The sequence below is a fragment of the Monodon monoceros genome, unplaced genomic scaffold, assembly GCF_005190385.1.
Source record: "Monodon monoceros isolate NGI ecotype Baffin Bay Population unplaced genomic scaffold, NGI_Narwhal_1 Super_Scaffold_21, whole genome shotgun sequence".
NCBI lineage: Eukaryota > Metazoa > Chordata > Mammalia > Artiodactyla > Monodontidae > Monodon > Monodon monoceros.
In genome coordinates this window covers 37351839-37367736 of record NW_021703778.1, presented here as the reverse complement: position 1 = coordinate 37367736, position 15898 = coordinate 37351839, and the positions used below count along the sequence as shown (strand labels likewise).

At 51.7% G+C, this 15898-nt stretch overlaps 1 protein-coding gene across 1 annotated transcript; it reads right to left on the bottom strand.

Annotated features, from left to right (window-relative positions):
• Positions 1-940: 940 nt before the first annotated feature.
• On the bottom strand, positions 941-12349 carry LOC114904244 (arpin). The gene is made up of 6 exons (XM_029237936.1): positions 12060-12349; positions 9445-9520; positions 6462-6594; positions 3114-3320; positions 2570-2733; positions 941-1721 (listed from the first exon to the last, which is right to left on the bottom strand). Exons 1-6 carry the CDS (start codon positions 12347-12349, stop codon positions 1713-1715), a joined length of 879 nt encoding a protein of 292 aa, XP_029093769.1. The 3' UTR covers positions 941-1712.
• Positions 12350-15898: the final 3549 nt, after the last annotated feature.

Sequence of the window (15898 nt, the reverse complement as noted above, 5' to 3'; positions counted from 1 at the left end):
TCCTTCCAGGAGCCCATCCCCACCCCACCGAGACACCAAGCCTAGTTGTTGCCCAGGGGCTCCCCCATTGACACGCTGTGCCTCCTCATTTAGAATGGTGGCCTGCCCACATGAGCTTGCCATACCCTTTGGCCACAGTGCTTTGGGCAACAGGATGCCCTCACTGGGTGCCTCTCCCCATGTCAGTGTCCCCAGTCCTCCTCCTGTTTAACCCCTCCCCTGGCCACCACATGGTTGAGGTCCCAGCATGCTCAACAGTGAGCCAGCCCCATTCAGACACAGGACACTAGCGAGGCGGCTTCTATAGTAGCCGAGGTAAGAGAACGAGTATGTGAACTAAGAAAAGGGCAACAAGAACAGAAGAGACCCGAGGGCAGTCCAGTGACCTGTGACTTCAGGTGGCCTAAATGAAGTGTTAACCCCAAGCCTCACAGCCATATTGTTGAGCCCAGGCTCAAATATGCAGGAAGGCAAATGAAAGTTTGAACCCTGATAATAAACGCTGGGACCTCAACCATGAAAACCATATGGAAAAAAATGGAGATAATAATCACATGTGCCTCTTGGGATTGTTGTGACAATTAAGTAAGATACTGGAAGTGCTTGGCACAAGTAATAGAACCAAGAGGCACTCAACAGTCCGGGACTATAATTATCATCACGGAAAGCATCTAGTGCTGTGTTTGACACATTAGGGGACTCCATAATTGTTAGTTTACCACCACCCCTCTTTTCCCTGAGAGAAGCAGGATCCACATTCCACCAAGTCCCTACCCATTCTTAGGACGTGTAGATTTCAACTCCAGATCTCTTCATAGATGTGGGTGTGGGCATACTACCCAGCAAGGCAATGTTCATGACCAAAAAGATACGGCTTTCTTCTTATAGGGAGGTTGCTCAGTTTATACCTAATAATTACACAGTCAGTGTAGAGGAATCCTTCCTGAAGATTTACTCATTCGTAAAAAGTTCTCAAGGTACAAAACAAGAAAAAAGGTGTTGTCCAAAATGTGGCCTGGCAGAATGAGTCAGAGAGTTTGAGACCAGCTGGCCACCCCTGTGAACGCTCTCAGCCTCCCTGAAAAGAGCATTCCCAGGAAAGCCGCCAAAGGAGGTCAGGAGACAGGAACCCCCAGGGTGGCAGAGAACCAGAGGAGGAATAAAGAACTGGCAGCTCTGGGGACTGAAAAGGGCACAGGGGACAAGGAGGCTTGAGCAGGAGGGCAGAGGCTACAGCACAGAGTGCTGGGGAGGAGGGCAATTGCAGAAGGAAAGCAGGAAATACAACAAGGACAGAAGAAGGAGGCCCCGCTCACTTCTCCTCTGAGCCACTCTGCATGCAGGTGAGGGATTCCCCACCAGTTCTGCACCAAAACCAAGTCCAGTTCTTCTGACTGCCCTGGGGGACTTGCCCCCTTCCTGCCTCCAGAAACAAGGCTGCCACTCAGGGTGAGGGCCACCATGAAAATGTCTAGGAAGGCTAGACTCACATCCAGGGAGGGACCCTCCATGAGCCACAGGCTGGGGCCCCACGTCTAACGTCAGGCTCTTGCGTTTGATTTTAGCAGAGCTTGTTCAAAGGGTATTCCACAGTGGCTGTAGGGAAGAACCAGGCAAGGCTTGGTGGACCTGCTCTCTCGAGCTCCAGAGTGAAAGTTGATGGAAGAAATGCTCAACAGTGGGCCCCGGAGGCACCCCATCTCTCACTGTCCTCAGTCGTCCTAGAGGTAAAATAAAGAGATATGACCAGAGCACATTTCGTAAAAGTCTTCTACCGTCATCAGACAAACAAGGGTTCGAATGAGTGGTACCAGGGGGGCCCGCGGCTACCTGCCTTGGCCTCATCTCATTAGTGTTGGCCCAGGGAGCCAGCCTGGCAACTCCAATTGTTTTTCAGTCCAAGACTCACTCTATTAAGGCAATAGGGAACCCACCCCCTCTATCTGCCCCGCTTTCTCTGGCAAATATCATCATCTTCATCACCTAGGTAAAGAGCCCATTTTCCTGAGACTTTGTTTTAAACGTTCAGTCTGGGGCCTTTTGACACCAAATCAAATCTTCAGGTGAAATATACCTCAAAATACCAAATCAACCGTGAGTAGGCTGAGGATCAACTAGGAGGCTGAACTTTGGGCCAAAATAACTATTAAGGACCAGGTCAGCCATTTTCCAGCCACTCTGGGCAGGGAGCCCAGAACAAAGGGGGGAAAAATGCTCATTCAGCTGCTCAACATGGCTAATGTATTCACTTGAAGTAGAAATGTTTGGAGCCTTAATGGAATTAAGTCTCCTTGGTTCCCCTCTGCACTCCCTTCCTTCCATCCCTTGCTTTCATAAATCTTTGGGGCTCTCTTGTTGATTGGCACAGTTCAGACCCACCAAAAAGAAAGGTCCCTTCATACCTTGAGGGAATTTTCCTGATGCTAACATGCTCTCAGCAATTCCACCAAAGCTGGGGAGTAAAGTTTATGCTGCTGTCCTACACCCAACCACAACCAGTGCATACAAAACTCCTGCCAGGAGATGAACCACACCAACTCCAGGTCCACGGTTATCTCCCCAGACCTACCCACTCCTCGTCCTCGGCGCCGTCCCCCTGCTCTCGGGTCTCCACTGCAGCCCCCTCTGAAGACTTTTGGGCCATGATGTTGTCTGTCCAGGATGCCCCCATCTTCCCATCACCAGCGAAATTACACTTGGTCACTGTTCCAGCCTCGAGTTTGGCTAATGAATCTGAAAGGAGAAGTTGAAGGCCTCTCTCCCTGTGGCAGAAACATAGTGGGGGCTGGCCCATTCTGCTGGGGTCCCCTAGGCCTGAGTGTGCTCAGGGAGGCCCTGGATGGGACCCCCAAGGCAATGGATAGGAGAGGTCACCCACAGGAGCCATGGGGTTGGGCAGCACCCCAGGATCCAAAGTGTTCAGGCTATTGGCCCCAAAGCACTTGCCCAGGGACTTAGGAATAAATCTCAAGGGGTCTTGTCCACGGGGAGGCCAGATGTGGCCTGCTCCATGAACTCGAATTAGGAGGGGTGGGTAAGCCTCAGACAGGAGGCCAGGAGCCCCCACAGGCCATATAGAAGCATCAGGCCACAGTGAGGGCTGCACTGCTCACCCAGGAAGGGGCCGTCGCCTCGAGTTTTCAGCCGTACCCCAGCCCCCAGCTCGAGCTCCACGGCCTCCATCTCCGACTCAGGCATCCAGAATGCCACTGTCTGGTCGGGGGTGAGGCTTTCCGTCAGCGCAAGCAGCTCTGGCTTGTTCACCAGCCCCTTCAGCACCTCAGGCGTGAGTCTGTCGGTGTTCCCCTTGGCTTCCACCTCTGCAGGCACACAGCACGAGACAGTCATTACCACTGTAATAGCAAGCACTCTAGGAGGGCTTTTTAGGAGCCAGGTGAGGCCTCCGTTTTGTACACGCTCACAACCACCTGAAGGTAGGGGCTCTGAGTTCCCATTCTGCCAGTACTCAAGGAACGCATCACAGAGGAGTTATGGCTACGGGCTCTGGAGCCAGGCTAGCTGGTGCAAATCTGCTTACATGCTATGTGACCACAGGCAAGTTACTTAACCTCTCTCTGTGCCTGACAAATAAGGATAAAAGAAGTACCTACCCGATGGGACTGATGTGACATGTGAAAGAAATATCGAATGCAGGTAAAGCACTTAGCATGGGGACTGGCACTCAGCAAGTGTCAATGTTTTTACTATCCCTATTCACAGATGAGAAATTTAAGGCTTAGACAGGTTAAGTAATTTGCCCAAGGTTACAGAGCTAGTCAGTGGAGGAGGCAGGATTCAAGCCCTTCACACAATTCTGCCTTCCCACTGAGACCCCAGTGACCAGGCAGGGCTCTCTCTGGGCTCTCAGGGACTCCCTGGCTGGGGTGGGGTCTCCTGGAACCAGCAGCAAACTTTGGTGGTCCTCATACTCTCTACTGGCCTGCTCATCCTGGCTCGGGCAGAGCGCAGAGGCTCAGGGAAGGTTCCAACAGCCTGTCACCCGCCTACCCTGAAAGTCCCAAATCTGCTAATCCCAGGGCGGGGGCAGCATGGAGTGGGGAGTCCCGGTCCCAGACTAAGAAGTGAGAATTTGCAGCGTTGAGAGTATGGCAACCCCAGTGCCATCTACTGGCTGCCTTCCCCACACTGATACCCAGGCGGCCGCGGGTCCTGAACACCAGACCATGCTCCATTTGTGGTGTAAAACCTCTGCCAAGCTCTGTCAGGGACGCCTTCTGGGATTCCCTAGACACCTTGCTCACACAGAGAACTTTCTCCTCAACCCTCACCCTGCCCACTGTCCCCCAGACAAGCCACCTCATCTCCTACTTCACAAGATAACAGAAGCCAGAGGTGGGGCCACGACCTACCTGTCCAGTTACCTAGAACCACAAGAAACCTCTCCTCCTTCCCATCTGTCTCAAAGGACGAGGTGTCTCCCCTCCTGCCTCAGGCCAGCTCATCTGGGCCCCAGACCCCACCCCCTCCCACCTCCTCCAGGACTTGCCTCTCCTTCTCCTCTCTTGGATCTTTCCTTACCACCTACCTGCTTTCCGGCTCTGGCACCCACTACTCTAGACACTGTTCACCCCCCACCAGTCACTGGGGAGCATGTCACTATGAAGCCACTGGATGCTCCGCAGTCCCGACTTACCTGGGCCTTGGGCACCGCCTGACCCCATTGCTACTCCTCACCCCTGGGTTTCGCTGGGCTTCAGAGACACACACCTGCCCCACCCCGCTCAGACCCCACCAGCGTTCCCTCCCCTGCTCCTTACAAGGCTCCTTCCCTGTCCACCCCCGTTATTGCTGTTCCCCAGGACAACTTCCTGGCTGACTCTGTCCACTGGCACAGCTTCAATACGACCCGTGTGTGATGACTCCAAAATACCTGCTGCCAGCCCGGCCCTCTTCCTGGGTTCTAGAACTGTACCAAGTCCCTAGTGCACATCTACCTCTACCTGGAAGCACCACCACGTGGCTAATGCCATGTGTCCCAAACAGATATCTTCTCCCCAAACCTCCTCCTCTTGCACCTCCATCCCCCAAACCTGGCACCTGAGCCCAAATCCTGGGGTCAACCCTGACTCCCCCCATATCCAAACAAACACCGAGGCCATGGTCCCTCCTCTATCTTGAGTCTGCCCAGTCTCTCCATCCTCACTGACCAGTCCTTAATCCTGGGCCTCTTATCTCCCTCCTAGATGCCATCATGGCCTCCTAACAGCCTCCTGGTCTCCAGTCTCTTCACTTCCCCAGGGATTTTAAAAAGCAAATCTGGACTTCTGTGGTGGTGCAGTTGGTTAAGAATCCGCCTGCCGATGCAGGGGACACGGGTTCGAGCCCTGGTCCGGGAAGATCCCACATGCCGTGGAGCAACTGAGCCCGCGTGACACAACTACTGAAGCCCGAGTGCCTAGTGGCTGTGCTCCGCAACAAGAGAAGCCACTGCAATAAGAAGCCCACGCACCACAACAAAGAGTAGCCCCCGCTCACTGCAACTAAAGAAAGCCCGCATGCAGCAACGAAGACCCAACGCAGCCAAACATAAATAAATTTATTTTAAAAAAGAGCAAATCTAATCATATCACTCACCTAACTTAAAACCACTCACGCAGAGCTCCCCTGCACCCTCGACTGAGTGCCCTCTCTGCAGGGCTGCTCTTCACCTTCGGGAGCCCTCAGTTCCCAGAATGCCCTTGGCACCCTGCCCCCTCTCTGAAACACCCTTCCAAGCCCTGGCACCCTGCTGATACCTGCTTGTCTTTCAGGATCCAGTACTGGCATTCCCTCCTCCAGGGCACCTCCCCCAACTACGCCTGCTTGGGCTCAGAGCCCCCGCTAGGGCTCCAGTCATGGCCTGTCCATCTCCTCTACTAGCCTGAGAACGGCTTGTGTGCAAGTCCACGTCTTGCTCGTCCCTGAACCCTCAGCATGCAGTTCAGGGTCTGGCACACGGTGGATTCTCACTAAATGTTCAGATACTTAGTGAGCAACTGAAAGCATGAATGGATAAAATGATAGAGGGATGATGAGTACCCACTCAACCTCAAAACCTTCTCACACGGGGCAGACAGCAAGGAGGTCCTTCTCCAGCCAAAATTGGGAAGAGGAATAAGATCACAAAGGGCCCAAGAACCAAGTGAGCATTTTGGCAGGAAAATGGAGGCCACCTGGCCTGGGCTCTGCACTAAGGCAGGTTCATGGACGATTCTGCCAGACTGCAAGAGATGGCAGGAGCTGGGAAGGCACCCAGGTCCTCAGCACTGAGGTAGGGCACCGGGGATCCTCTGAGTGAATGGGGGGCAGGAAGAGTCCAGCCAGGGGCCCCTCAGGCCAAACGTGGGCTTCAAGGCCGACCATGCTGAGAAGACACTTTCTAGGGACCAAGAGACCTCTGGAGACAAAGGAAGACCACAGTGTATGAAGGCTCTGAGGGAGAAAGGGCGAAGGGTACCTACTATAGGATGACATGAGGAAGCCTGTGTTCACCTTCCTGGTGGCGCTGAAGTTGGGCTCGATTTCATTTCCCTTGGGGTCGAACTTACGGCAATGGATGTGACTAGGCCGGATATACAGCACGTAGTAGCGCTCCTGGGGCCAAGCAGAGAGACAGTGAGGGGCTGCTTCATTCCCTTCAGCCTTAAACACAACACACACTCCCCACGTGCTCCGGTTGCAGCCCTCCCAACCTCACTCTCTACCCCAGAATCCCACCCCACCTCCAAAAGATATTCAAGCTGGCCACAGGCTTCCACTCCCAATATTCATTCATTCATTCATTCATTCATTCATGTGTTTAGTAGAGCACTTGCCACACATAATGAACCATGGCTAGACGTCCATGAGAGGGCGGGCTCAGAGCCTGACCCCAAGGCCTCCACATGTGAGAGACAGAAAGAATATACAGAAAACCATAACCCGAGCACCAAGGAGCCCAAATACCATGAAGCAGAAGCAGCCAAGATGCCATGGAAAGGGCACTGAAATGGAGTTCTGAGTGAGGACAGCCCCTGTGCCTCTTCCAACAGATGTGAGTCCTGGAGCAAATCACCCCTAGCCTCAGTTTCCCCTGTTGCCTGGAGACAACACGATGTCTACTTTCAGGCACGTTGTAAGGGTTCAAGGAGCAAGCACAGTATAAAGCATGAAATGTGCTGTAAATGCTCTTTGCCAGCTGTCCTAATCAAAACAGGAGACTGACGACACTGTAGATCAACTATACATTAATAAAAAGTTAAATAAATATTATAATAAAACACACACACAAAACAGGAGATTAAAGAAAAGGAAACCACTTCCTGGGAGAAACAGAGAAGGCAAGGTCTCAGAGTGGGGAGAAACCTGCAACTGTGGGATAAGGGTGTAGGAAGAATATTAAGAGCCTGGACAAGTACATAAAATAAAAGTCAAGGTCCTGTGTGGATGTTTGAGCAATGCAGGACCCTGAGAGGTCTCATGGGAGTCCAGGCTGGGGAAGCAAGTGGGGGATCAGCCTTGAGTTGGCATTTGGAGTTTGCACTTTATGTGGTAGACTAGAAGGAATCCTGAAAGGTTTTTGGACAGCAGCGAGACCCTGAGAGATGTCTTTCAGGAGACAAGCTGGCAGCAGGGTAGGAATGGGCGCTGGGTGCAGCCAGAAGGCAGGAGAGGGGGTGCAAGGTTTAGTCAGGACAGGCTGAGTTCCTGAGGGCCCATGTGAGGTGAGCAGACATGGAAAGAGGAAGGGAGGGAAGGGGAAAATGGTCAAGGTAGGAGGCCTGCAGGACTAGGCATTACTCACCTGGGGGAGGGGGGAGGGGAGACAGTGGAGGTTTGCAGGCTGGTGGTCGGGGGCGTCTAGTGCACTATCATTAGGAAAGAAGGAGTTGGAGAAGGCAAGTTTGGAGAGGGGCTGGAGGACACCCTGCCTGTGGAGGATGGCCGAGGCGGGCCAGCTCCACTCAGCTACTGCTGGGCTCTCCTGGGCAGGCTGGCTAGGGCTCCAGACTGCTGTGCTCAGCCCGCTGACCTGCGTGCTAAGGAGGGGAGGGTGCAGCAAAGCATCTCTTGACCTGAAACTAGTGCTGAGCCGGAGCTGAGGCTGTTCACATGGGGTGTGGGTGAAAAACCAGCTGTGTGTAGCCCCAGGCCTCTGGCCTGCCTCAAGAAGGGATTTAATGAGCTCGGTTCTACAGATCAAGGAGATAAGGTGATCAGCACATCTGGGTGGGGTTATTTGGGGCGGGGCGTGGAGATTTAGAATTAGTGCTCAGGAAAGAAACACTGGCTAGTACAGAATGGAGAATGCCAGGAGTGTCCATGGACATCTGAGATGGGCGGGTGATAAAGGGCATAACCCCAGGAGGCTCAGAGGACAAGAGGAGAAGGGCAGGGACATGGGAACCGAAGCCCCGGGCAACGTGGCTTGACACTCAGGCTGGAAACAAAGGCCCAGAACTCAGCAACCCTCCTCCCACCTCAACGCTCTCACACCCCTACACACGTGGAGGTCCAGGTCCACACCAGTGACCTGCTTTATAAAAATCCAACATTCCAAAACACCCAGCCACACAGTGATATTAAAAGATGTGCAAGGGAATTCCCTGGCAGTCCCATGGTTAGGATTCCGTGCTTCTACTGCAGGGAGCCAGGGTTCGATCCCTGGTCAGGGAATTAAGATCCTTCAAGCCTCGCAGTTCAGCCAAAAAGAAAAGAAAAAAAAAAAGATGTGTAAACCCATGCTAAGATATTCACCACTCTGCAAATGCAGTCACTTCAAGGCGCCTTCTAACAGCAAACTCCAACAGTGCATTTAAAGTAATTCAATTTTAAACAATTCAAAGTACACACGACTTCCCAGCTACAGAGCTGGTACCCCTAAAGGGGAAGGTCACTGTTGACCTTGCACCCACATAGGAAGATAACTTCACTCTGACCTTGTCCATCAGGTCCGGAGGCAGTGGGAACCACCAGGCCAGAGGACAGGAGCTGGACCTTCAGCCCCAGAATAAAGAGCCACTCATCCTGCCTACCCAGCAAGCTTCCCAGCACTCTAAATTTGTTCCATCAGAAGGTGACAGGACCTCTTCAGAAGGCAGGCCTTCCAGCCCACTCAGAACACACAGCCTGAGTCCTGAACCACTCACCTCACCCTTTCCTGCTCTCAGCCCTCCCAGTCCTGGCCCCAAACACACCCCTCGGGTTTAGGGCCTGGTCTGTCTTCTCAGCAAGAACCCAGGCCCTCCCATCAAACCCAGCACAGCCCTAACTGACCTCTTCCATCTGTCACCCCTTTTGGCTGCTAATCTCCCAACCAACACCCCCCCACCTGCCCTGTGAGCCCCTCAAGGAAAGAGCTGGACCCCAAGTCTTGGCACTGGCAGAGCCAAGCAGAGAGATGCTTTGGTGGGTGAGGACCCCGAAGCCAGTCCCCTGCGGGTGCCCCCAGGGAAACATCCTCACCTTCCTGCCATGGTCATCCACGATGCTGTGCCGAGATACATCGACCAGTTCTCCTTCCAGCAGGACGCCATTCCCCCTAAGGATGAGAGAGAATGAGGGCTCAACTGGTTCTGTCACTCCTCAGGCAAGAACCACAAGTGCAATGGCCCAGGTCAGGGTCTGCAATAGGACAGAAGCAAGTCCCAGGTGTGTCTCCCATTTACCTGGTCCCTGGGCAGGCCCAGTATGATGCAGCCCCTTTCTCTGGGCTCCCACACTGGGCCCCCACTCCTCTGAGGGTCCCAAAGGCTGGGGCACCATCTGGAGGGTAGGAAGGAACATTGACAGGCTGCAAGACTGAGCTATGGCCCCTCCTGCGGGGGGTTACTGTAACCAGAGCCTCAGTCTTCATATCCACCAAATGGGAGAGTAATAGCCACCTCACTCTGCTTCTATGACAATAACATATGATCATGAATATGAAGGCGCTTTGTAAACTATTGTTTACTAAATATAAAGGACTTTACTTTTTTTTAATATCTTTATTGGAGTATAATTACTTTAAAATGTTGTGTTAGTTCCTGCTGTATAAAACAGTGAATCAGCTATATGTATACATATATCCCCATATCCCCTCCCTCCCTCTTGTGTCTCCCTCCCACCCACCTTATCTCACTCCTCTAGGTGGTCTCAAAGCACGAAGCTGATCTCCCTGTGCTGTCCAGCTGCTTCCCACTAGCTATCTGTTATACATTTGGTCGTGTATTTATGTCAATGCTACTCTCTCACTTTGTCCCAGCTTAACCTTCCCCCTCCCCGTGTCCTGTCCTGCCCCTAGGTTCATCAGAACCTTTTTTTTTTTTTTTGGATTCCATATATATGTGTTAGCATACAGTATTTGTTTTTCTCTTTCTGACTTACTTCACTCTGTATGACAGACTCTGGGTCCATCCACCTCACTACAAATAACTCAATTTCATTTCTTTTTATGGCTGAGTAATATTCCATTGTATATATGTGCCACATCTTCTTTATCCATTCATCTGTCGATGGACACTTAGGTTGCTTCCATGACCTGGCTATTGTAAATAGTGCTACAATGAACATTGTGGTACATGACTCTTTTTTTTTTATTATTTTTTAAATTTATTTATTTTTGGCTGTGTTGGGTCTTTGTTGCTGCATGCAGGCTTTCTCTAGTTGCAGGGGGCAGGGGCTACTCTTTGTTGTGGTACGCCAGCTTCTCATTGTGGTGGCTTCTCTTGTTGCAGAGCACGGGCTCTAGGTGTGTGGGCTTCAGTAGTTGTGGCACGCGGGCTCAGTAGTTGTGGCTCGGAGGCTCTAGAACGCAGGCTCAGTAGCTGTGGCGCACCGGCTTAGCTGCTCCGCGGCATGTGGGATCTTCCCAGACCAGGGCTCAAACCTGTGTCCCCTGCATTGGTAGGTGGATTCTTAACCACTGTGCCACCAGGGAAGCCCCATGACTCTTTTAGAATTATGGTTTTCTCAGGGTATATGCCCAGTAGTGGGATTGCTGGGTCATATGGTAATTCTTTTTTAGTTTTTCAAGGAACCTCCTTACTGTTCTCCATAGTGGCTGTATCAATTTACATTCCCACCGACAGTGCAAGAGGGTTCCCTTTTCTCCACACCCTCTCCAGCATTTATTGTTTGTAGATTTTTTGATGATGGCCATTCTGACCGGAGGACTTTACTTTTTTATTTCACCAAATTTTGGGGGGGGGGGGCGGGGTCTAAGCTGCTATAAAGTATCTTCCCTTTGCACCTGTTTTAAAGCACTTTCATATTCCTGTTCTCATTCGTATCCACTTTAGAAGTGGCGAAACCCAGACTCAGAAGTTTCGTGACGAGCCCAAGATCGCAGGGTCCCTCACTGAGAGGAACTGGACCCCCGCTTCCCAATTCTAGTTTTCATAAAAGCAGAACCTGGGGACTTCCTTTTCTGGAACCACGGAAATGGGAGAGGGGTGGGGGCAGCTGAAGGGATGGGGATGAAAAGTGAAAACACCCTGGACCTTACTTGCCCCTACCGCACCCCGCCCCTTGCGCCCTTCATTCTTTAGTGTTTGTAATTGCAAATTGAATCTTCCATTCGTTCTCATGACCTCGGCGTCCGTGATGGCAGGGCCTGGCCCTCCGGATCTAACACGCCCTCCAGACAGGCCCTGCCCCTCCCGCGGCCCTGCCAAGCCAACTCCCACCCGCTGTTGCCGTCCAGCAGGACACTGTCCCTTCCGGAGCGGGGTGCAGCCCGTGCAAAAGCCTGAAGGCAAGGCAGCGGGGTGAAGCTTAGAGTCACCGGGGTGGGGTTGAGACAAAGGCTGACGTGAAGTAAGCACCGCCTTTTGAGCCCTGCTTGGAAGTCGGGGCCGACCCTCGGTGAGCTTCACGCCGATCAGTGTCTCAGGGGGGTGCGCTCCGAGGGGAGCGCAGGGAGGAGCGGTCTGGAGGCCAGGGAGGTCTTTGGCGAGCCCCGCCCTTCCTCCCACCCGCACCCGACCCCGCTAGCGCACCCCCTCCCCCTGCCAACCAGGGAGCCCGGATTCAAAGCTGAGCCTCGGGAGCCAACGGAGGCCGGGCCCGGGAAGCGGTGGGGAGACGCGGGCGGAGCCTACCCCTGGTGGGCGGCGGGGTCCCAGGCCCCGGGCAGCCGCGCGCTCTGAACCGCCTTGTTCCGGAGGGCGCTGTCGTGATAGATGCGGCTCATTCTCCCCACGGCCGCGGCGCCCTCAAGGCCTGGCGCAAGGAGCCTGCACGCGGGGCTGGGGGCACCGCGAGGTGGGGTACAGCGACGGGAAGCACCGGCAGGACACGCGGAGACCAGCAATTCCCAGCTGCAGATCCGGGACCGGCGCGGCCCGGCCCCGGGCGTTCCCGCGCGGGATTTAAAGGGGCCGAGCCCCATTCCTGCCCGTGGGACCTTGCTTGGCGGGAGGTGGGCTTCCCTGAAGACCCGGCTGGGACCTTAGCCCCGAGGGTGGGGGTGGGGAAGGGAGCCACTCCCTTCTCTTTCTCTCCCTCTTCCTTGTTACTAGAAGGAGACCCCTGCCCCACACACGCACAAAGGGGAAATTGAGGCCCAGAGAGCCTATAGGATCAGCTCTGAAAGGATGAGTTTCCAGAGAGCAGGAATGGGAAAAAGGGAACAGCCCTCAGGGACGGCGGGGTGCTAAGTACAGACCTGCTCTTTATGCCCGCGCGCGAGGTCGCACAGTGGCTGAGGGAGGGGTTCCAGGGATCTGTAACGAAGGAGCCTGGTCTTGGGTGTCAAGATCTACGGCCTAACAAGGTTGGAATCCCAGCTGTGTGAGCTTGGGCTAGTTCCTCAACCTCTCTGAGCCCGTGCTTCCTCCTCTGTAAAACGGGGTCAGTATCAGAGGGGTTGTAAGGATTTAATAAACTCATTCTAGAAAGGAGCATTGCCCCTCGCCGTCTTCCCGCACAGTTCTTGGACCCCTTCCCAGCTCCCTACTGCCCTGTGCCCAAGTATGTAACTAAGGATGCATTTCCCAAGCCCGGGTGCAGGGGTCTGTTTTGACCCCGGGATTGTTGAGAGCCTTGGTTCTCTTGTTTGACTCCTTTGCGGCAAGCCCTGGGGCAGGTGGGCCCATTCATGGAGTCGAAGTGTAGCCTCTGGGGGACACTTCAAAGGGGAGGTGGCCAGGTTAGATACCTGGGGGCCCAAGCTGAGCTGTCAGTGGTAGAAGAAGCACCCCCTCCGCCCACACATTATGACTTTTGTGCATTTTCGGCATTTTTGTTTTCAAGGGCTCCCTCCTCCATAAAAAAAGTGTTTAACTTATATTTTATGACTGGGTTGACATAAAGATGAATATATTAATATATATTAAGACATTTTCTTTGGCCTAAAAATTCTTTTTTTTCTTCTGATTTTAAATGAAATTAGTATATTTTCCTGTGCCTTAGGCATTGTGCCTAATGGATTAGTCAAACCCACCCCTATCTGGCCTACCTGGCTGCTCCCTAAATTCTAAGAAGGAAGGATGTAGGAGACCCTCTGGGCAGAACTGTCCTTTGGTTCTGTCTCTTCAAAATTCCCCAAGCTGATATAAGGAACTCTCATAACTCAATAGAAATAGAAAAAGAAAAAAAAACACACACATGATAAAAAAAATGGGCAAAGGAACTGAATAGACATACAGAAGACATACAGATGACCAACAGGTATATGAAAAGCTGCTCAGCATCACTAATCATCAGGGAAAACCTCACACCTGTTAGAATGACTATTATCAAAAAAACAAAAGGTAAGTGTTAGCAGGGATATGGAGAAAAGGGAACCCTTGTACAGCATTGATGGGAGTGTAAATTAGTACAGCCACTATGAAAAACACTATGGAAGTTTCTCAAGAAATTAAAAATAGAACCACCAAGTGATCCAGCAATTTCACTTCTGGGTATATGTCCAAGGGAATTGAAATCAGGATGTCAAAGGGATATCTGCACTCCCATGGTCCTTTCACAATAGTCAAGACGTAGAAGCAAACTAAATGTCCATCAGTGCATGAACAGAAAAAGAAAATGTGGTATATGCATACAGTGGAATATTATTCAGGCTTAATAAAAGAAGGAAACCCTGCCAATCTGCAACAACATGGATGAACCTGGAAGTGAAAGAAGCCAGACACAAAAAGACAAATACTGCATGATCTCATTTACATGAGGAATCTAAAATAGTCAAACTCATAGAAGCAGAGAGTAGAATGGCTGCCAGGGGCTGGGGGGAGTGAGAAATGCACAGGTAGTAGTCAAAGGGCACAGAGTTTCAGGTGTACAAGATGAATAAGACCTAGACATCTGTATAGTAGAGTGCCTGTAGCTAACAATATTGTATTATATGCTTAAACATTTACTAAGAGGACAGTTATTATGTTAAGTGTTCTTAAACACACACACACACACACACACACACACACACACACAATAATAATAAAGAGGGCTTCCCTGGTGGCGCAGTGGTTGAGAGTCCGCCTGCCGATGCAAGGGACGTGGGTTCGTGTCCCGGTCCGGGAGGATCCCGCATGCCGCGGAGCGGCTGGGCCCATGAGCCATGGCCGCTGAGCCTGCGCGTCCGGAGCCTGTGCTCCGCAACGGGAGAGGCCACAACAGTGAGAGGCCTGCGTACCGCAAAAAAACAAAGAAGAAGAAGAAGAAGAAGAAAGAAAGAAAGAAGGCTTGGGACTTCCCTGGTGGCGCAGTGTTTAAGACTTTGCTCTTCCAGTGCAGGGGGACCGGGTTCGATCCCTGGTCAGGGAACTAGATCCCACATGCCATAACTAAGAGTTCACATGCTGCAACTAAGGAGCCCACCTGCCATAACTAAGACCCAGAACAACCAAAGAAACAAAGTATTTTTTAAAAAAAAGAAGGCTTGAAGAAACTTTTGGAAATGATAAATTTGTTTACAGCATAGATTGTAGTGATGGTTTCATGGGTGTGTACTTATCTCCAAACTCATCAAGTTGTATACATTAAAAACGTACAGCTTTTTGGGACTTCCCTGGTGGTGCAGTGGTTAAGAATCTGCCTGCCAATGCAGGGGACACGGGTTCGAGCCCTGGTCCAGGAAGATCCCACATGCCGCGGAGCAGCTAAGCCTGTGTGCCACAACTATTGAGCCTGTGCTCTAGAGCCTGCAAGCCACAATTACTGAGCCCACGTGCCACAACTACTGAAGCCCGCGTGCCTAGAGCCTGTGCTCTGCAGCAAGAGAAGCCACTGCAGTGAGAAGCCCATGCACCACAACGAAGAGTAGCCCCCACTCACTGCAACTAGAAAAAGCCCGCGTGCAGCAATGAAGACCCAATGCAGCCAAAAATAATAAGTAAATAAATGTATTAAAAAACAACAACAAAAACAAGCCAAAATACTCCCCAGGCTGGTCACAACCTCATGGCCAGAACGCCCCCCTCCTCCTTCCCCATTCTGTGTCATCTTCCCCCTCAAATGGCTCCAAATCTTCACTTTCTTTAATTGCAGTCACTAGCCATATGTGGCTATTGAAATTTAAACTTTAATTAATTAAACCTAAATAAAATTTAAAGTTCAGTTCTAAAGTCTCACTAGCCACATTTCAAGAGCTCGAAAGCTAGCAACATGTGGCCAGTGGCTACCAGTTTAGACAGTGCCGAGAAGAACCGTTCCATCATTGCAGAAAGTTCTATCAGACTGCACTGCTGTAAATCCTTTCTTAAAAAGAGTAATCTGCTTATTGGGCTCTGTGACTTCACCCCATCAGCACAATTGGCCAACCAGGCACCAGCAAGACAGGCAACTAAAAAGAACAAGAAAACTTTTTTTTTTTTAAGGTTTTGATATTTGTTTCCTAAAAAAGCATCAATCATCATGGGGGAAAAAACAACTTTGTTGGACTTTCTTACACCTATTTGTAGATTATTGATGTCTCTACATTAAATTATAAACCAGGAGGTAC

Bases quoted from the DNA above. Each gene is read 5' to 3' on its own strand.
- LOC114904244 (XM_029237936.1), bottom strand. From the start codon at position 12,349: ATGGGGCTCGGCCCCTTTAAATCCCGCGCGGGAACGCCCGGGGCCGGG. The intron at 9,521-12,059 runs GTAGGCTCCGCC...TCTCATCCTTAG, and splicing joins GACCCCGCCGCCCACCAGGG to GGGGAATGGCGTCCTGCTGG. The intron at 2,734-3,113 runs GTGAGCAGTGCA...TTCTCCTTTCAG, and splicing joins AGGCGACGGCCCCTTCCTGG to ATTCATTAGCCAAACTCGAG.